This window comes from Thalassophryne amazonica, chromosome 2, assembly GCF_902500255.1.
Source record: "Thalassophryne amazonica chromosome 2, fThaAma1.1, whole genome shotgun sequence".
Classification (NCBI taxonomy): domain Eukaryota; kingdom Metazoa; phylum Chordata; class Actinopteri; order Batrachoidiformes; family Batrachoididae; genus Thalassophryne; species Thalassophryne amazonica.
Window position 1 is genome coordinate 3,028,294 of NC_047104.1, and position 22,106 is coordinate 3,050,399.

Below are 22,106 nucleotides of genomic sequence, written 5' to 3' on the forward strand. Positions count from 1 at the left end.
CATGTGGACAATGATGAAGATGATGTGTAACCAGATATCAAATACAGGTTTACAGTTCACCTGGAAATATTCACAGTACTTCAGTTTTTCAACATTTGCTTATATTACAGCCTTATTCCAAAATGGAGGAAATTCATGTTTTCCCTCAAAATTCTACTCATAACACCCCATAATTGTTGTGTGGGCCGCCAGAAGAGGAGGTACTGCTGGCCCACCACCAGAGGGCGCCCTGTCTGGAGTGCGGGCTCCAGGCACCAGAGGGCGCAGCCGCCTCACAGGAGCAGCCAGGGTGACAGCTGTCACGCATCACCTGCAACAGCTTTTACCAATCACCTGATCAGCAGGGGTACATCAGCAGGACGACGTCTCCACCTCTTTGCCGAGATATCGCTCTACCTGGAAGGTAACGTTCTCAGCTGATTGTGGGATCATTCGACAGTAACCTTTTGTGACTTTGTGCATTATATAGCAGACTCTTTTTCCAACGAGAGGTGGAGGTAGTTTTCCTGCCGTGTGGATTGCTGGGTGCAAACGCGCCCACATTTAATTGTTTTTTTGTTCCTCGCCAGCAGTACCAGGTCCGACACGCGGAGGCAGTGGTCACCTGGGAGTTCGGGACTTGGCGGCTCCAGTATTCCCGGGGTCTGGTGGCGGAGGAAATCGTGTGGTTCCAGTTCTACTTTGGACAGACGTCTTCTATCTTTGAGCCTGCCCACACGACACCTTTTGTGATTTGGCTTTTTGTCCATTGTTGTAATCTGTTGTATTTGTTGTGCCCAGTCACAACAGTAAAGTGTTGTTATTTGACTTCCTCCATTGTCCATTCATTTGCGCCCCCTGTTGTGGGTCCGTGTACCGACACTTTCCCAACAGGATATCTCGGCCAACGTCATGGATCCCGAGGGGCATCAACCGGCCGTTGAACGGCCAATGGAAGAGCAGGGCGCACAGGCGTCTGCAGGAGGAATGATCGGTGAGTTGCAGCGAATCCTCACCGCTTTTACGGCTCGGCTGGATCTGATGACCGAGCAGAACGTCCTCCTTAACCGCAGGGTGGAGGCTCTCGCCGCGCAGGTGGAAGCGCGCCCTCAGGGCGCTGCTGTGGCTCCCCCTCCTGTCGATCCTGTGCGCAATAGTGACGTTCCACAGGTCGTTCAACGACCCCTCCCACCTTCCCCTGAAGCATACATAAGCCCTCCAGAACCGTACGGGGTTGTGTGGAGACATGCGCGGACTTTCTTATGCAGTGTTCGCTCGTCTTCGCACAACGTCCCATCATGTACGCGACTGATGCTAGTAAGATAGCTTATGTGATTAATCTGCTTCGCGGCGAGGCACGCGCTTGGGCTACAGCGCTCTGGGAGCAAAATTCACGGCTCCTTCTGACATATGATGGGTTTGTGAGGGAGTTCAGAACAGTGTTCGATCACCCAAATAGAGGAGAGACCGCTTCAGCCGTGCTGCTGTCAATGAGACAGGGGCGCCGGAGCGCAGCTGCTTATGCAGTCGACTTCCGCATCGCGGCTGCGAGGTCCGGCTGGAATAGCGCTGCCCTCCACGCCGCCTTCGTAAACGGACTATCGTTGGTCCTGAAGGAGCACCTGCTGGCCAAGGACGAACCGCGGAATTTAGACGAGCTTATTGATCTCGTTATACGATTAGACAATCGGTTAGAAGAACGCCGTCGGGAACGAGACGAAGGGCGTGGCCGGGCACGCGCCGTCCCTCTCCCTTCCGGTTCCGACCGAGTTCCGCCCTCCCCACGCCCCACGGCCTCTACGCTCCGTGTGGTGACAGCTCCCCCTGCTGACGAAGCTATGGACACGAGCAGGGCCACATTTAGGGCACCAGATAGACAGAGGAGGCTGGCCCGCGGAGCGTGCTTTGTTTGTGGCTCAATAGAGCATCAAGTGAGGGACTGCCCGAGCGGTTAAACACTAACGCCCGCCCCTAGACACTGGGTTAGGGGTGGGCCAAAACATTCACGTGGGACATACCCATATTGCCACACGACTCCCAGTGACAATCCTTTATGAGGATTTAACCCTGAAGGCCCCAGCACTGGTGGACACGGGCTCTGAAGGGAATCTGTTAGACAGCAGATGGGCCAGGGAGATAGGGCTCCCTCTGGTGGCGCTTACCTCGCCTGTGCAGGTGCGGGCACTAGATGGCTCCCTACTCCCTCTAATCACGCATAAGACACCACCAGTAACTCTGGTGGTGTCAGGAAATCACCGGGAGGAGATCGAGTTTTTTGTGACTCCTGCCACCTCCCGTGTGATTCTAGGGTTCCCCTGGATGTTAAAACACAATCCCCGGATCGATTGGCCGTCCGGGGTAGTGGTTCAGTGGAGCGAGACCTGCCATCGGGCATGTTTAGGTTCCTCGGTTCCTCCCGGTTCCCAGGCTAAGGAGGAGGTCAGAGTCCCGCCCAATCTAGGGACGGTGCCGGTGGAGTACCATGACCTTGCGGATGTGTTCAGTAAGGATCTGGCGCTCACCCTTCCCCCCCACCGTCCGTACGATTGTGCCATTGATTTGGTTCCAGGCGTTGAGTTCCCGTCCAGCAGGCTGTACAACCTCTCACGACCTGAGCGCGAATCAATGGAGACCTACATCCGGGACTCTTTAGCCGCCGAGTTGATCCGGAATTCCACCTCCCCGATGGGTGCAGGCTTCTTTTTTGTGGGTAAAAAAGACGGCGGACTTCGTCCATGCATTGATTATAGGGGGCTGAACGAAATCACGGTTCGTAATCGATACCCGTTGCCCCTGTTGGATTCAGTGTTCACGCCCCTGCATGGAGCCCAAATATTCACTAAGCTAGATCTTAGAAATGCGTATCACCTGGTTCGGATCCGGAAGGGAGACGAGTGGAAGACGGCATTTAACACCCCCTTAGGTCACTTGAGTACCTGGTCATGCCGTTCGGCCTCACAAACGCCCCCGCGACGTTCCAAGCATTAGTTAATGATGTCTTGCGGGATTTCCTGCACCGATTCGTCTTCGTATATCTAGACGATATACTCATCTTTTCTCCGGATCCTGAGACTCATGTCCGGCATGTACGTCAGGTCCTGCAGCGGTTGTTGGAGAACCGGCTGTTTGTGAAGGGCGAGAAGTGTGAGTTTCACCGCACATCTTTGTCCTTCCTGGGGTTTATCATCTCCCCCAACTCCGTCGCTCCTGATCCGGCCAAGGTTGCGGCGGTGAGAGACTGGCCCCAACCCACTAGCCGTAGGAAGCTGCAACAGTTCCTCGGCTTTGCAAATTTCTACAGGAGGTTCATTAAGGGCTACAGTCAGGTAGTTAGCCCCCTGACAGCCCTGACCTCACCAAAAGTCCCCTTCACCTGGTCGGATCGTTGCGATGCCGCGTTCAAGGAGTTGAAACGGCGCTTCTCGTCTGCACCCGTTCTGGTGCAGCCCGATCCTAGTCGCCAGTTAGTGGTTGAAGTGGACGCCTCGGACTCAGGGATAGGAGCTGTGCTTTCCCAGAGCGGGAGGACCGATAAGGTCCTTCACCCGTGTGCCTATTTTTCCCGCAGGTTGACCCCGGCCGAACGGAACTATGACGTCGGCAATCGAGAACTCCTTGCGGTGAAAGAGGCTCTTGAAGAGTGGAGACATCTGTTGGAGGGAACGTCCGTGCCATTCACGGTTTTCACTGACCACCGGAACTTGGAGTATATCAGGACCGCCAAGCGGCTGAACCCCAGGCAAGCCCGCTGGTCACTGTTCTTCGGCCGTTTTGACTTCCAGATCACCTACCGTCCCGGGACCAAAAACCAGAGATCGGATGCCTTGTCCCGGGTACATGAAGATGAAGTCAAAGCGGAGTTGTCGGATCCACCGGAACCCATCATCCCGGAGTCCACTATCGTGGCCACCCTCACCTGGGACGTAGAGAGAACCGTCCGGGAGGCCCTGGCATGAAGCCCGGACCCCGGAACTGGGCCGAAGAACAAACTATACGTCCCACCAGAAGCTAGGGCTGCAGTCCTGGACTTCTGTCACGGCTCCAAGCTCTCCTGTCATCCAGGGGTGCGAAGAACCGTGGCAGTTGTCCGGCAGCGCTTCTGGTGGGCGTCCCTAGAGGCCGACGTCTGGGATTATATCCAGGCCTGCACCACCTGCGCCAGGGGCAAGGCTGACCATCGCAGGGCATCAGGACTACTCCAGCCTCTGCCTGTGCCTCATCGCCCCTGGTCCCACATCGGCCTGGATTTTGTCACGGGCCTCCCGTCGTCCCAGGGTAACACCACCATCCTCACGATAGTGGACCGATTCTCCAAGGCGGCCCACTTCGTGGCCCTCCCGAAGCTCCCAACAGCCCAGGAGACAGCGGACCTCCTGGTCCACCACGTCGTCCGGCTGCATGGGATTCCAACAGACATCGTCTCCGATAGCGGTCCCCAGTTCTCCTCGCAAGTCTGGAGGAGCTTCTGCCGGGAACTGGGGGCCACGGTGAGTCTCTCATCCGGGTACCACCCTCAGACCAACGGGCAAGCAGAACGGGTAAACCAGGAGGTGGAACAGGCCTTGCGCTGCATGACTGCCGCGCACCCAGCGGCCTGGAGTACCCATTTGGCCTGGATCGAGTATGCCCATAATAGCCAGGTGTCTTCAGCCACCGGCCTCTCCCCTTTTGAGGTGTGTCTGGGGTATCAGCCCCCGTTGTTTCCGGTGGTTGAGGGAGAGGTCGGTGTGCCCTCGGTCCAGGCCCACCTACGGAAGTGCCGTCGGGTGTGGCGTGCCGCCCGTTCTGCTTTGCTAAAGGCCCGGACGAGGGCAAAAGCCCATGCAGACCGTCGGCGGACCCCGGCCCCTGCGTATCGGCCAGGGCAGGAGGTGTGGTTATCCACGAGGGACATTCCCCTCAAAGTGGACTCCCCCAAGTTACAGGACCGTTACATCGGCCCCTTCAAGATCCTTAAGGTCATCAGTCCAGCCGCAGTGAGGCTTCAGCTTCTGGCCTCACTGCGGATCCATCCTGTGTTTCATGTGTCCCGAGTCAAACCGCATCACACCTCACCCCTCTGTACTCCGGGTCCGGCGCCGCCTCCTGCCTGGATCATCGATGGCGAGCCGGCTTGGACTGTACGCCGGCTCTTGGATGTCCGTAGGATGGGCCGGGGCTTCCAGTATTTGGTGGACTGGGAGGGGTACGGTCCCGAAGAACGCTCCTGGGTGAAGAGGAGCTTCATCCTGGACCCGGCCCTCCTGGCCGATTTCTACCGCCGCCACCCGGACAAGCCTGGTCGGGCGCCAGGAGGCGCCCGTTGAGGGGGGGGGGTCCTGTTGTGTGGGCCGCCAGAAGAGGAGGTACTGCTGGCCCACCACTAGAGGGCGCCCTGTCTGGAGTGCGGGTTCCAGGCACCAGAGGGCGCAGCCGCCTCACAGGAGCAGCCAGGGTGACAGCTGTCACGCATCACCTGCAACAGCTGTTACCAATCACCTGATCAGCAGGGGTACATCAGCAGGACGACGTCTCCACCTCTTTGCCGAGATATCGCTCTACCTGGAAGGTAACGTTCTCAGCTGATTGTGGGATCATTCGGCAGTGACCTTTTGTGACTTTGTGCATTATATAGCAGACTCTTTTTCCAACGAGAGGTGGAGGTAGTTTTCCTGCCGTGTGGATTGCTGGGTGCAAACGCGCCCACATTTAATTGTTTTTTTGTTCCTCGCCAGCAGTACCAGGTCCGACACGCGGAGGCAGTGGCCACCTGGGAGTTCGGGACTTGGCGGCTCCAGTATTCCCGGGGTCTGGTGGCGGAGGAAATCGTGTGGTTCCGGTTCTACTTTGGAGAGACGTCTTCTATCTTCGAGCCTGCCCACACGACACCTTTTGTGATTTGGCTTTTTGTCTATTGTTGTAATCTGTTGTGTTTGTTGTGCCCATTCACAACAGTAAAGTGTTGTTATTTGACTTCCTCCATTGTCCGTTCATTTGCGCCCCCTGTTGTGGGTCCGTGTACCGACACTTTCCCAACAATAATGACAACATGAAAAAAGTTTCTTTTAAATCTTTTGCAAATTTATTAACAAAAAAAAACAAAAAAAAAAAAACAAAAAAAAAAAAAACAAAGAAATCACATGTACAACCCCAATTCCAATGAAGTTGGGACGTTGTGTAAAATGTAAATAAAACAGAATACAATGATTTTCAAATCCTCTTCAACCTATATTCAATTGAATACACCACAAAGACAAGATATTTAATGTTCAAACTGATAAACTTTATTGTTTTTGTGCAAATATTTGCTCATTTTGAAATGGATGCCTGCAACAGGTTTCAAAAAAGCTGGGACAGGTAATGAATGCTCAATGAACACCTGTTTTGAACATTCCACAGGTGAACAGGTTAACTGGAAACAGGTGAGTGTTATGATTGGGTATTCATTCATTCATTCATTCATTTCATTTATTATACAGGAAAAGGTTAAAAGCACAATTGCACATTACCCCAGGCCTGACTCAGTAAAAACTGTTTTACATCAGGTTCCTGTTTTACACATAAACCTACACACAAACAATCATTTCATTCAGTCATGTGGACAATAAACCTAACATGTACAGCACACATTCATAAAATCAGTGAGAAGTGAGAAAGGTAGATCAGTGGTTACACGAATAACTATTCAATAAATTGTCTCTGTAAGTTTTTTTTAAATAGTATCTCTGAGCTGATAGATCTAGTGCCCAGAGGGATATCATTCCACATCTTAGTATAGATGTAGAAGAATGATCTTTGTCCATAGGTGTTTTTATAAGAAGGGACTTGGAGCTGTTCCGCCGATGTTGATCTGGTGCTCCTTTGAGAGTTTGTAGTTGGTACTAGAGCCAACAGAGCTGGTGGCAGGTTGAAGTTTTTTTTTAACTGAAAATAGAATCTAATAGCCATACTGCTTATATAGTTGTTGAAAGTCAGAGCATTTGATCTGGACAGAGCTATACAATGGTGGGTCCAACCTGGAAGTTGACAGTGAATTTTGAAAGCTCTGTTATACAGTCGAGCCACAGGATCAACAACATCATTTGTGGTGAGAGACCATATAGGCAAACAATAGGAGATAGAGGAGAGGACTACAGCATGGAGGTACGTGTGTGAGAAACAGAGGTTGTCAAATATGGTCTGATTTTGTTGTAGACATACAGTTTTTGTTGCAGTTTCTTGATCAGAGAGTTGACATGTTCTTTGTAATTAAGATGAGAATCCAAGAGCACACCAAAATATTTATAGGTTGTTGTTTTGTGCAGTTTGTAATCGGAGAACATGATTGTGTTGCACATTTGAAGTTGCTTCCTGGGGGAATGAAAATACATACATTGTCTTTTTCATGTTAATACTAAGGTGGTGATCCGTTAGCCAATTTTGAAGTGTTTTGAGATCAGATGACAATTTAGTATTTACAAAATTGGGGTTTGAGTCGGAGTAAAAGAGTACAGTGTCATCTGCATACAATAAAACGTTAGAATAATTGCATATAAGTGGAAGATCATTAATATAAAGAAGAAACAGTAATGGACCAAGAGTACTCCCTTGTGGTACACCGATATTGTATTTAAGAGGACGAGATTTAGTTTGACCAATTTTGACTATTTGAGACCTGCCACTCAAATAAGATGTAATCATGTCAAGCACACTTTGGGACAGCTTAAAGGACTGAAGTTTACTTAGTAAAATGAGATGATTTACTGTATCAAATGCTTTAGGGAAATCTATAAAAACTGCACCTGTAACCTGTCCTTTGTTTAAAGCAGAGTGTATATGTTCAGTGAACAGTAGAAGAGCACACATAGTGGAACGTTTGGACCGAAAACCATACTGAAAGTCACTGAGCAGGTGGTTTTTCTCCAGGAAGCTAAGTTGATTATACAGTTTTTTCTAGTAATTTTGATATTGTTGAAAGTATAGCTATTGGTCTGTAATTTGAAATGCATGTAGGGCTGTCTGATTTAAATATGGGAATGATCAGGGCAGTTTTCCAGGAAGATGGGAACACAGACAGTCTAATACATAAATTGATCAGATGGTGAAACAAAGGTACAAAGCTTTCAGAAGTATAAAAGTAGTAGTATAAAAGGATCATCCCCAAAAGTCTCAGCCATTCACAAGCAAAGATGGGGTGAGGATCACCACTTTGTGAACAACTTTGTGAAAAAATAGCCCAACAGTTTAAGAACAATGTTTCTCAATGTTCAATTGCAAGGAATTTAGGGATTCCATCATCTACAGTCCATAATATAATCAGAAGATTCAGAGAATCTGGAGAACTTTCTACACGGCAGCAGCAAGGCTGAAAACCAACATTGAATGCCTGTGACCTTTGATCCCTCAAGCGGCACTGCATTAAAAACTGACATCATTGTGTAAAGGATCTTACCGCGTAGGCTCAGGAACACTTCAGAAAACCATTGTCAGTTAACACAGTTCGTTGCTACAAGTGCAAGTTAAAACTCTACCATGCAAAGTGAAAGCCAATCATCAACAACATCCAGAAATGCTGCCGCCTTCTCTGGGCCCGAGCTCATTTGAAATGGACAGACGCAAAGTGGAAAAGTGTACTGTGGTCTGATGAGTCCACATTTCAAATTGTTTTTGGAAATCATGGACGCCCTGTCCTCTGGACAAAAGAGGAAAAAGCCCATCCAGATTGTTACCAGTGCAAAGTTCAAAAGCCAGCGTCTGTGATGGTATGGGGGGGTGTTAGTGCCCATGGCATGGACAACTTACACATCTGTGATGGCACCATCAATGCTGAAAGGTACATCCAGGTTTTGGAGCAACACATGCTGCCATCCAAGCAACGTCTTTTTCAGGGACGTCCCTGCTTATTTCAGCAAGACAATGCCAAGACACATTCTGCACGTGTTACAACAGCGTGGCTTCATAGTAAAAGAGTGCGGGTACTAGACTGGCCTGCCTGCAGTTCAGACCTGTCGCCCATTGAAAATGTGTGGCGCATTATGAAGCCCAAAATACGACAACGGAGACCCCGGACTGTTGAACAACTGAAGTCGTACATCAAGCAAAAATGGGAAAGAATTCCACCTACAAAGCTTCAACAATTAGTGTCCTCAGTTCCCAAACACTTATTGAGTGTTGTTAGAAGGAAAGGTGATGTAACACAGTGGGAAACATACCACTGTCCCAGCTTTTTTGAAATGTGTTTGTTGTGTGGGCCTACTGCTGGCCCACCACCAGAGGGCGCCCTGCCTGAAGTGCGGGCTTCAGGCAGGAGAGGGCACAGCCGCCTCACGGGAGCAGCCTGGGAATGACAGCTGTCTCTCATCACCACCTGACAGCTGTCACTCATCACCACCTCATCACCATCTCCATAAAAGCCGGGCAGCAACTCCACCTCCCTGCTGAGATATCTTCAAGCCAAGAAGGTAAACTGCTCAGCCGTTTTTTGAGTCTTTCACAGACAGTTTTTGCTTCTGTATTGTTTGCAGTCATTTCTGTGAGTGCTCGCAGCTGGAGGCTGGGTTTGTGGTTCGTGGAGGGCTGACGTCTTCGCTCCCCACGCCAAACTTCAATAAGTACTCACTAATACTGCACGTGCTGGGTTTCTGGATTGGAGGTGGAGGTTTTCCCTCCGTTGGAAACTAAAGACTGTTCTTTGCTGACTGTTTGCTGGGTGTGTGCTCACACCCACCCTTGATTGTTTCTGCTTCCTGCCTGCAGTACCAGATCCGACAGCCAGAGACAGTGACCACCTGGGGACTTGGGAGTTGGCGGCTCCAGTATTCTCCGGGTTCGGTGGCGGTGGAAATCGTGTGGGTTCCGGCTCCTCTCTGGACGGACATCTTCTATCCTCGAGCCTGCCCACACCTCACCTTTGTAGATTGACTACATACAAAATTCTGTAATCGTCTGTATTAAGGTGTGCATATTCACAACAGTAAAGTGTTCTATTTTCGGCTCATTCATTGTCCATTCATTTGTGTGGGTCCGTGTCACTATTTTTATTTTATTTATTTATTTATTTATTTATTTATATTTATATAGCGCCAAATCACAACAAAGTACTCTAGCTGCAGCATTTTGAATTAACTGAAGGCTTTTCAGGGAACTTTTAGGACAACCTGATAATAATGAATTACAATAGTCCAGCCTAGAGGAAATAAATGCATGAATTAGTTTTTCAGCATCACTCTGATACAAGACCTTTCTAATTTTAGAGATACTGCGTAAATGCAAAAAGGCAGTCCTACATATTTGTTTAATATGCACATTGAATGACATATCCTGATCAAAAATGACTCCAAGATTTCTCACAGTATTACTAGAGGTCAGGGTAATGCCATCCAGAGTAAGGATCTGGTTAGACACCATGCTTCTAAGATTTGTGGGGCCAAGTACAATAACTTCAGTTTTATCTGAGTTTAAAAGCAGGAAATTAGAGGTCATCCATGTCTTTATGTCTGTAAGACCATCCTGCAGTTTAGCTAATTGGTGTGTGTCCTCTGGCTTCATGGATAGATAAAGCTGGGTATCATCTGCATAACAATGAAAATTTAAGCAATGCTTTCTAATAATACTGCCTAAGGGAAGCATGTATAAAGTGAATAAAATTGGTCCTAGCACAGAACCTTGTGGAACTCCATAATTAACCTTAGTCTGTGAAGAAGATTCCCCATTTACATGAACAAATTGTAATCTATTAGATAAATATGATTCAAACCACCGCAGCGCAGTGCCTTTAATACCTATGGCATGCTCTAATCTCTGTAATAAAATTTTATGGTCAACAGTATCAAAAGCAGCACTGAGGTCTAACAGAACAAGCACAGAGATGAGTCCACTGTCTGAGGCCATAAGAAGATCATTTGTAACCTTCACTAATGCTGTTTCTGTACTATGATGAATTCTAAAACCTGACTGAAACTCTTCAAATAGACCATTCCTCTGCAGATGATCAGTTAGCTGTTTTACAACTACCCTCTCAAGAATTTTTGAGAGAAAAGGAAGGTTGGAGATTGGCCTATAATTAGCTAAGATAGCTGGGTCAAGTGACTACACTGTCCCAACAGTGTTGCAGGCATCCATTTCAAAATGAGCAAATATTTACACAAAAACAATAAAGTTTATCAGTTTGAACATCAAATATCTTGTCTTTGTGGTGTATTTAATTGAATATAGGTTGAAAAAGATTTGAAAATCATTGTATTCTGTTTTTATTTACATTTTACACAACGTCCCAACTTCATTGGAATTGGAGTTGTACATAAGTATTCACACCTTTTCCTCAATATTTTGTCGATGTACCTTTGGCCTCCAGTCTTCTTGAATATGATGCCATAAGCTTGGTGCACCTATCTTTGGGCAGTTTTGTGCCTTTTACTAAGGAGTGGCTTCTGTCTGGACACTCAACCATACAGGTCTGGTTGGTGGATTACTGCAGAGATGGTTGTCCTTCTGGAAGGTTCTCCTCTCTCCACAGAGGAATGTTGGAGCTCTGACAGAGTGACCATCAGGTTCTTGGTCACTTCCCTGACTAAGGGCTTGGTCCCACTGGGGAGAGGATTAATTGCGCATGAAATGAGTATACAAATGTCGGGCGTTCGTTGTCATCCACTACCAAATTGGCCAGAAATGACAAATTACTCAGTTTGACTTTCGGATATATTAATAATGTATAGCGAATATATGATGAACAGTCACGGATGCATCATGCATGTGTTGCGGCAACAGCGGTTGTATTGCGTGTGTGCATTGTGGTCATAAAAGAAGCGCACTCGGGCCTTTCGGCATCACTATTCACACCAACACCACAGCCTCTGGAGCAATTGCTGGACTTGGACATGTTGACTGTTATATTGTTGGATGGCAGCAACTATCACACTACGTCTTTGGGGATCCATAACTACATCTGTACATCTCCACAGCTGGACTGGCACTGACTGGCAGGTATGTCGATTTCTGCCACATTTATATTGTTGTGTGGGCCGCTGAAGAGGAGGTACTGCTGGCCCACCACCACCAGAGGGCGCCCTGCCTGGAGTGCGGGCTCCAGGCACCAGAGGGCGCTGCCGCCTTATGGGAGTAGCCTGGGTGACAGCTGTCACCCATCACCAGACACAGCTGTTTCACTCAGCACAGAGGTATATCAGGAGGACAGCGTCTCCACCTCAGTGCCGAGATATCGCCTAAGACTGAGGTAATATTCTCTGCATTTACATTCTGAACAACCAGTTAAACTTGTTAAACCTTTTCAGGACTGTTGACTACTGGTAGCTTCATTGCTTGGATAAGTACTCACCTTCCTGCTGTACATTGACAAGAGGTGGAGGCGGCTTCTCCCCTCTCCGTTACTGGGTGCGGTCGCATCCACACCTGTGTGTTGTTGCTCTCTCCCGCCAGCAGTACCGGATCCGACGAGCGGAGGCAGTGGCCACCTGGGAATTCGGGACTTGGCGGTTCCAGTATTTCCAGGGTTCGGTGGCAGAGGAGATCTGGGTGGTTCCGGTTCGACTGAGACGGATGTCTCCTACCTTCGGGCCTGCCCACACGACACCAGCGGATTCGACCCCAAATTGTGATTGTTGTATTTATTGTGCTCGTTTCACAACAGTAAACCTTGTTATTCACCTTCCTCCATTGTCCGTTCATTGCGCCCCCTGTTGTGGGTCCGTGTTCCTACACTTTCACAACATATATAGTACTTTGGGTTTACGTGAAGTGTTTGTTATGCATTCACAAATTGTTCACAAATCAGATGCAAAGCAGACGTAATACAACAGCTTTATTCGTGGCCAATCTGTATGGAGTTGCTACAATTTAATTTAGTCCGTGATGTGGACGTGATAGGCACGCTATATATCGGTTTTACACACTGTCCCAGTCCACTGCCGAGCCTCAATACCCCGTCAGTTGCGGATATCAGTGGATAACGGTGGATATACAGCGCATACATTGAGTATGTATTGAGTATGTATTGCATATGTAAGGCGGATGTCATCCGCAACCAAACTTTTGTGCAGCTCAAAAATCCTGGCGACGGAAAAATGTGCCTCTGCGGATAATTGCGGTCGTGTGTGGATGTCGGCCGACTCATACGAGCATGTTTCACGGATGCTGTGGATGTTTAGCAAATATAAACCAATTGTGTGTGCAATTCATGAGCAAATCTTCCTAAACACCAGTGGGACTGGGCCTTTAGGTCCTTCTCCCCAGATTTGTGCCTCCAGACAATCCTGTCTCGGAGGTCTACAGGCAATTCTTTTGACTTCAGCATGGTTTGTTCTCTGTCAACTGTGGGATCTTATATGTAGACAGGTGTGTGTCATTCCAAATCATGTCCAACCAACTGAATTTACCCCAGGTGGACTCCAATTAAGCTGCAGAAACATCTCAAGGATGATCAGCAGAAACAGGAGGCACCTGAGCTCCATTTAGAGCTTCATGGCAAAGACTGAATACTTATGGACATGTGCTTTTTTATTTATTTTATTTTTTATTAAACTTACAAAAATCTCAAAAAATACTTTTCATATGGTCATTATGGGGTATTGTGTGTAGAATTTTGAAGAAAAAAAAATGAATTTACTTCATTCTGGAATAAGGCTGTAACATAACATAAAATGTGGAAAAAGTGAAGCTCTGTGAATACTTTCTGGATGCTCTGCACATGTTAGTAGCCCCAGTCCTGTCTCACTGAGCTACCTGATCTCCACTGGTGAAGAACTTGAAGTACTGTAAATTTTTTCACGATGGCACCTGGATATGTGTGTGTTTGTGACGTAGCGATACAGTCTTGTTGTAGCTGTGGACTTGGGGTGATATGAAACGAACATTTTAGATAGATTGTACATGTTTTTAATGACTGTACCTGTAGAACATGTGACAGTGTTAGCAGCAGATGTGTTCTTGTTTTTGTCATCAGCCGTGTCCTTTGGATGAACACTCGTCCTCAATGCTTACTGAACTCTTACTTGTGGGTCCAGATAGTCGTTCGTGCACGGTAACGGCCACGCCCCAATGAACCACTTTGACCTGCGGGCTGAATGAGGTCAGGGAACTGATTTGTGGTATCACTAAAGAATTATAATAATAATAAATCCAGTTTTCACACTCAGGAGTAAAATCACAAACCTACACTTTAGCACCTTATTTGACCTGCAGTGTTTAGCGTTGTTCTTGTTGATGTAAGATTATAAAGATGCATTTTAGAGGAGACAGTTGACATTTTGTCCCCATATAGTGGACCAGTGGTCCCTGTCTTATGTGACCACTCCCAGCATGAGACAGAAATGTTGACGGTGGTCTCCGTCTCTCACCGGGGACACATTAAACATTGCTCCAGTCTGCTCAGTGCGACGCTCAGATGTCTGTATCGTACAGTTTTTTAGTGATGCCACAATTCAGCTGCACAACAGGACTAGCATTGTTCCAGATACGTCCCCCAAGCAGCCTGAAGTGACAAACCAAATATGTGGTGGGTGCTGCACGAAGACATCTTGAGCTGGTCTCGGCTCCTCGTCCACTCACACACAAAGATTCTCTGTGATGGAGTTTGATTTGCTCCCATCAGTGCAAACATCACAAAAAGCCGTCCTACACCTTTCTAACATTACCAACAAATTATGGAGAGTCAACATGTGGATCTGGAACATTGTGGAGCTCCTCTGACATCACACACAGCTTGAATTCGCTGATACGTGATCAGCTGCTGGGTTTTGTGTGATTCTGTTCTAGTCCCTGGAGACAACTGGTTCTGGATCACACCTCCTCATACGATGATCCAGAATGTCTCTGAGAATATGGGTCCATTCAAGCCACAAAACATAATTTTTTTTTAAAAGCCCTCTAAGTGATGTGATGTTCAGACTGAAAGCACCTTGTGTGTGTTGTGGAATGGAGCTCTTTGTCCTGCTGATAGTATCTGTTTCTCCTTCACCGTCTTAAAACAACGGCAAGTGATATTTAACCACAAAAATATTCCACCTAATTATCAGGAAACTGCAGTAAGGATTGTGTAAATCCGCTCCGGAGCTTAAAATAAACACAATCAAATGATGTTGTCCTGAGGATTTCTGCAAAAAAAAAAAACAAAAAAAAAAGAATTCTCACAGTTTTTGGGCTAAAAATCTTTGAGGTGTTTGGGCGTTGCGTTGGAAGTTTGGGTGGGTGTGCGTAATGACCACAGTGAAGGGTGACGGTGAAGTTACAGTCACACCGTTTGTCCCAACACGTGACGATTGTTCAGCCTCATGCTGACTTGTTTCCTCGTCTCAGTGTTCCTTCCAAAGGTTTATTCCTTGAGAAAATATGTGCACGAAAAGACAAAGAAGGCACAAATAATCCAGCATTAAGCGGTTGAGGGTTGGAAGCCGCTGAGCACGACATGTCAGAGACGTTCCTCCTCTGGGTTCTGATCTTCTGCCCACATCCTTGGGCCGTCTGTCGAGGCCCACCAGAGGCACATGGAGGTTTGTTTTCCAGCTCACATTAGTAGTCATGTTTACGCTCTACGTTTACACAAAAGAAGCCCGAAAAGGAGAAACACGAGTGATAAGTGGGGAGTTTAAAGAATGCGCCCTGAGGTTGCTGCTTTCCTTTGGCTGGTTTGGCAGCAGCAGTGTTCTTTAAAACGCTCTCAATCAGCTCTGTGGCTCTGGATGCTTTTCAAAGTCAATGAGTGGGTATGAATCAGTCAGGGAGCTCGAGAGGCCGACCCAAGTGCACTCAGTTCAGCTGCCGGAGAGCGTTACGGAGACATGCGGTCACGTCGGCGTTGCCCGGGTGAGGGCTTCTGTTTGTGATAATGATGCGGTCGGTGGCGGGACACACGGACACTTTCAGTCACCTGCATTATATCACGCAGTCTCCAGCAGTCATACTTCCAGCAGAAGCGAACTTTAATAGCTTTTAATTTCAGCGGTCGGTGTCACGGTTCCCTCTGTGCACTCAAACATCACCTTCTTAAAGATAAAAGTTGATGCGACGCTGTAAAATCGTCTGGAAAACACAGAGTCTCGTAAATACTGTCGACATTACAAGGCGGTGGAAAAGGTTGGACAGCGAACAAAACGGCAGAACTGCACATGAGAATCAGGACCAGATGAGACAGAAAGTCTCTGGGAGTCTCAGTCTGGCCACAGAACTCATCAGGCTTTTAAGGGACGTCACCAACCAGAACCAAACACTACTGACCTGGTTGATTTGTGGTTCTTACATGAACTAACGCATCCTGTCACGGTCACCTTGTAGGATGTGGTTTGGGTCCTGAGGTCTGATTGTTTCTCAGTCTCCTGCATGGCACGGTAAGTGATGTCACGTCACCCGCTGTCCCACCGTGGACACTTTCAGCACACGCAAAAACCAGATTAAAGTTTTGAAGACTTTTATCAGATTTTAGAGAGTTTTGCAGACACAAAACTTTTTAAATATTTGGAAGATCTAATATTAAATTAAATCTGCTTTCCACTTAGTCCGTTTGCAGAAGTGATAAATCTCACTGGAAATAAGTGCTGTTCTTGGATTTAAAAAAACTCCTTGAGCACATATTATTGAAAATCCCCCAAACAAAGTGTAGCTGAGACGACTACAAAACCTTCACATTCATCTATTCCTCCACAAGTCCAGTCCAGATGTTTTTTAGATCTATCAGTCTATTTTCCACCATTTATTTGGGGCCATGTTGCTATGGTAACAGATTAGGCTAATTAGCCAATCCCCTGTGTCCTCGAGGATCCCAAGGGTTCAAATGTAAACCATCCAGCAGAGTGTCATCCAAAGTTCCACAAAGAGCCTAATTTAGATGGAGTGGTCCAAAAGAGGTCAGATCAGGTCTGGTGCCACATGCCACTACAACCACCACACCACAGACCAGTCTGATAAACAGACAGATAATCTAATCTAATCCTAATCGCTACCTCCCAAAAGTAGCTGCAGCCAAATGTGGAAGGCCCTTTGACCTTTCCAGCTGCTGGGTTCACCAAGGGCCCTGATCCTGGAGGGTGGCAACGGGTGCCGTCCTGAGGGGTTGCCCATGGCACCGTGGTACTCAGGACCAAACCTACACGGTTGGACTTCAAGATCTAGCTGTTTTTTTTTTTAGTCTGCATGAAAATCTCAGTGGAGGACTTGAAAACATGGAATGTGTGAGTTCTTCCACGATAAGACCCTGCAGGTTGCCAGTGGTAACAGGATGAGGTGTTTCATCTCTACGTCCTGCCGGGATGTTTGGCATTTGGTGGGTCGGGGTTCCGGCGGCTCATCAGCCAGTCAGCTGCAAACCACCACATCTCAGTGTGCAGCTGCAGGGAGCTGCTGTATTTTGGTTGAACCTCTTCAGGTGGGTGCAGATGCTGTTTTATAGTGGTGAGACATATAGCATCATCTCAGCAGGCTGGAAGAAGGAATCTGTCCTGCAGAACACTGCAGCACGTTTATCATCAGAACTACTGTACGTCTGTCCTGAGAGCACCAAACCAGACCTTCTTTCACCCTTATTAAAGGTTCTGTCAATGAAAATGACAGAATCATTGAGGAGACACAAACCCTTGGACCAATAATCCTCACCTGAGATCTGGTCCTCATGAAAGGAGAGCTGACGTTACAGATCTTCTCGTTCCTCCTTTTCTCCTCACTGTAGCATTCGATCTTGATGTCAGAGTTGTCCTGCATAAAAAAACAGCAGATTGGCCGTTTGACGGTGGACAGTTTAAGACTCCTTACAAACAGCAAGGACATCGTACCTTCACGACGAGGCTGGAGAAGTGTAGATTGGGCGTGTAGGTGATGTTGAGCTGGGTGTTGTAGGCATTTTCCCCTTTGTTCTCCAGGCGGGTGTCGACCAGCATCCTCCTCCGGTTTCCCTCCACGACACGGAGCGACCCCTCCAGACCGCCGTCACCCACATGCCGACAGAAATTGCCCCCAGACTGAACCGGCTGTGCACAGAACTGACTGAGAGGCAGCGTACGATCGTAAGAGGAGCCGACTGGCTTCACTTATTAATGTGCATTAATATTTGGACTCCAAGCTTTATATGATCTTCTGACAAATGAAAATGTGCTCAGAATGCACACCTCAGGCTGTAACGCCGGTTATACACCCAGATCACGTGAAGAGTGAAGGAAGTAACAGTTTGTAAAAATTCAAAAACTGTCACAAGAAAATAAAACCAGACAAACCTCAACAAGAGTTGGTGTCAAGATGCAAAACTACAAATATTCTGTTCGTGTTCTACTTCTGTTTGTGTTAAGATCAGTTTGAAGTTGTGCGTTTGGGCAGATCTTGTGTGGCTGTGTGGATAAAATGAAAGTTTGAATTAAAAACCCCCTCAGCTGTTTTGGTTGGAATTGAACCCGCAGCCATAATTTAAAATACTTCAGAATTCTGCTCTGAACCTTGAAGACAAACGAAGCGCGACACTGTGTTTCATCGGAACGTCTCCTTTTTTAATCTTTGAGACAGTGCCGGTTTGCAGATCAGGTCTGGCAGCCTTTCCTGGTGCCGTCCCACCGGACCCACAGCATGGAACTGCCTTGGGTCCAGGATGGCAACCACCTGGACAGAGAGCTGGTTGACCCCCCACCCCACTTAAAGTAGGCGCCTGCAGTGCTGTAGGTTTGTGAACCTTTGAGCTTTTACATGTCTGAATTTTGAAATGCCCTCAATTAAAAAAGAATAAAAACAGTACTAATGATTCAGGCTTCTTTATATTAAAATCCTGAAAATGATGCTGTTTATAGTCACAGTGAATCTGTGCATCATGACAACAGTCAATCAATCAATCAATTTTATTTCTATAGCACCAAATCACAACAAACAGTTGCCCCAAGGCGCTAGGCCATACAATAATTACAGAAAAACCCCAACGGTCAAAATGACCCCCTGTGAGCAAGCACTTGGCTACAGTGGGAAGGAAAAACTCCCTTTTCACAGGAAGAAACCTCCAGCAGAACCAGGCTCAGGGAGGGGCAGTCTTCTGCTGGGACTGGTTGGGGCTGAGGGAGAGAACCAGGAAAAAGACATGCTGTGGAGGGGAGCAGAGATCGATCACTAATGATTAAATGCAGAGTGGTGCATACAGAGCAAAAAGAGAAAGAAACACTCAGTGCATCATGGGAACCCCCCAGCAGTCTAAGTCTATAGCAGCATAACTAAGGGATGGTTCAGGGTCACCTGATCCAGCCCTAACTATAGCTTTAGCAAAAAGGAAAGTTTTAAGCCTAATCTTAAAAGTAGAGAGGGTGTCTGTCTCCCTGATCTGAATTGGGAGCTGGTTCCAGAGGAGAGGAGCCTGAAAGCTGAAGGCTCTGCCTCCCATTCTACTCTTACAAACCCTAGGAACTACAAGTAAGCCTGCAGTCTGAGAGCGAAGCGCTCTATTGGGGTGATATGGTACTATGAGGTCCCTAAGATAAGATGGGACCTGATTATTCAAAACCTTATAAGTAAGAAGAAGAATTTTAAATTCTATTCTAGAATTAACAGGAAGCCAATGAAGAGAGGCCAATATGGGTGAGATATGCTCTCTCCTTCTAGTCCCCGTCAGTACTCTAGCTGCAGCATTTTGAATTAACTGAAGGCTTTTTAGGGAACTTTTAGGACAACCTGATAATAATGAATTACAATAGTCCAGCCTAGAGGAAATAAATGCATGAATTAGTTTTTCAGCATCACTCTGAGACAAGACCTTTCTAATTTTAGAGATATTGCGTAAATGCAAAAAAGCAGTCCTACATATTTGTTTAATATGCGCTTTGAATGACATATCCTGATCAAAAATGACTCCAAGATTTCTCACAGTATTACTAGAGGTCAGGGTAATGCCATCCAGAGTAAGGATCTGGTTAGACACCATGTTTCTAAGATTTGTGGGGCCAAGTACAATAACTTCAGTTTTATCTGAGTTTAAAAGCAGGAAATTAGAGGTCATCCATGTCTTTATGTCTGTAAGACAATCCTGCAGTTTAGCTAATTGGTGTGTGTCCTCTGGCTTCATGGATAGATAAAGCTGGGTATCATCTGCGTAACAATGAAAATTTAAGCAATGCTTTCTAATAATACTGCCTAAGGGAAGCATGTATAAAGTGAATAAAATTGGTCCTAGCACAGAACCTTGTGGAACTCCATAATTAACCTTAGTCTGTGAAGAAGACTCCCCATTTACATGAACAAATTGTAATCTATTAGATAAATATGATTCAAACCACCGCAGAGCAGTGCCTTTAATACCTATGGCATGCTCTAATCTCTGTAATAAAATTTTATGGTCAACAGTATCAAAAGCAGCACTGAGGTCTAACAGAACAAGCACAGAGATGAGTCCACTGTCCAAGGCCATAAGAAGATCATTTGTAACCTTCACTAATGCTGTTTCTGTACTATGATGAATTCTAAAACCTGACTGAAACTCTTCAAATAGACCATTCCTCTGCAGATGATCAGTTAGCTGTTTTACAACTACCCTCTCAAGAATTTTTGAGAGAAAAGGAAGGTTGGAGATTGGCCTATAATTAGCTAAGATAGCTGGGTCAAGTGATGGCTTTTTAAGTAATGGTTTAATTACTGCCACCTTAAAAACCTGTGGTACATAGCCAACTAATAAAGACAGACTGATCATATTTAAGATCGAAGCATTAATTAATGGTAGGGCTTCCTTGAGCAGCCTGGTAGGAATGGGGTCTAATAGACATGTTGATGGTTTGGAGGAAGTAACTAATGAAAATAACTCAGACAGAACAATCAGAGAGAAAGAGTCTAACCAAATACCGGCATCACTGAAAGCAGCCAAAGATAACGATACGTCTTTGGGATGGTTATGAGTAATTTTTTCTCTAATAGTTAAAATTTTATTAGCAAAGAAAGTCATGAAGTCATTACTAGTTAAAGTTAAAGGAATACTCGGCTCAACAGCACAATAAAAATATAAAAGTCAAAACAACGGCGTACACAAATATACACGTAACACACATTTGGACAAATCATCACTTTAAGGCCAGTTTTCTTCAGAGAAGTCAGGGGATGGATACATGAACATTTCCGAGTCACTGGATATGTCTTGGACTTTACTGACCTCAATCTCAAAGAATCTTTATGATTTATTTTAAACTGATGTCATTACAAAACGTTGGAGCATCACCATATGTGCTCCAGCCAGGTGAAACGTGAGGGTCGCCTCGGCCTTCTCCCCCCTCTGGGGTCCTCCACACGGACCGAGACAGCAACCTGTTGGGTCTTCCCCAGACAAACACACCACATGGTCAGCATGTCTAACCTCATGCTTCTGTCTAAATAACCATTTGTTTGAGACAAAGTCATTCCAGAGGTACCGAAATCTCCAAATAGATGAAGTACCAAAAGACGAGGCCTTAGGTCACTGGTTCAAGTCCAGGACTCCCAATCACACACAAAGACAGGAAGCACCAGGATCCTCAAGACTTGAACCTTCATTCTCCTGCAGAGGGATCAACCTCATGACTCCATAAACTCAGGTGTGTCTTGATCTGAAGCACCAGACGACATGGATGTCTTGACACGTTCAATTCAAATCTCAAATCAGGATCTGATACGGGGGGTGGGGGGTCTTTTTTGGTGAAAGTGGACCTTTGTCAGTGGGGGTCTGGGGGCTCCTTAAGGCCCCCAGAAAAGTTTGTGTTTTTGATGTCCTGGGATGCATTCTGGAGGTTTTTGATGACTATTTTCTCACCCTGCCCCCCCCCCCCCCCAATTAAACTGTACTGCTTAATGTGTGTATTTGTATTTTCTTTTGCATATTTTCACCTTTTCTTTCTACGTTTGTTTGCTCAGATCACTAACCACAAGAGCCGTAATCAGTTTCAGATTTTTGGCTTCCCTCATCAACGGACCTGATCCCAGTAATTCTGAGCTCAGACATTACATTAAAAAAAAAATTGGTTCACATCCCACTTTAGTTCAGCAGAAAAGTTAAATTAATAAAAAAAAAAACAACAACAACAAAGGAGAGTTCTCCGCGCTTCTGTACAGCACAAACAGAAAAATTAAGTAAACTTATTTTATACGGCCCATCAGTTAAACTTAGTCCAGAACTACAGTAACACTCAGGCCCGGAGAAATACAGATTTAAACATTATTATTAGGCTGGAGGGTGGGGTGGGTGG

General features: G+C 46.6%; 1 protein-coding gene across 1 annotated transcript in view; it reads right to left on the bottom strand.

Moving 5' to 3' along the window:
- Nucleotides 1–22,106, bottom strand: part of LOC117501446 — a 190,361-nt gene that overhangs the window by 21,746 nt on the left and 146,509 nt on the right. Inside the window, 2 exon segments of the mRNA XM_034160351.1 lie at nt 17,536–17,634; nt 17,712–17,922. Coding sequence (XP_034016242.1) covers nt 17,536–17,634; nt 17,712–17,922 — 310 coding nt within the window.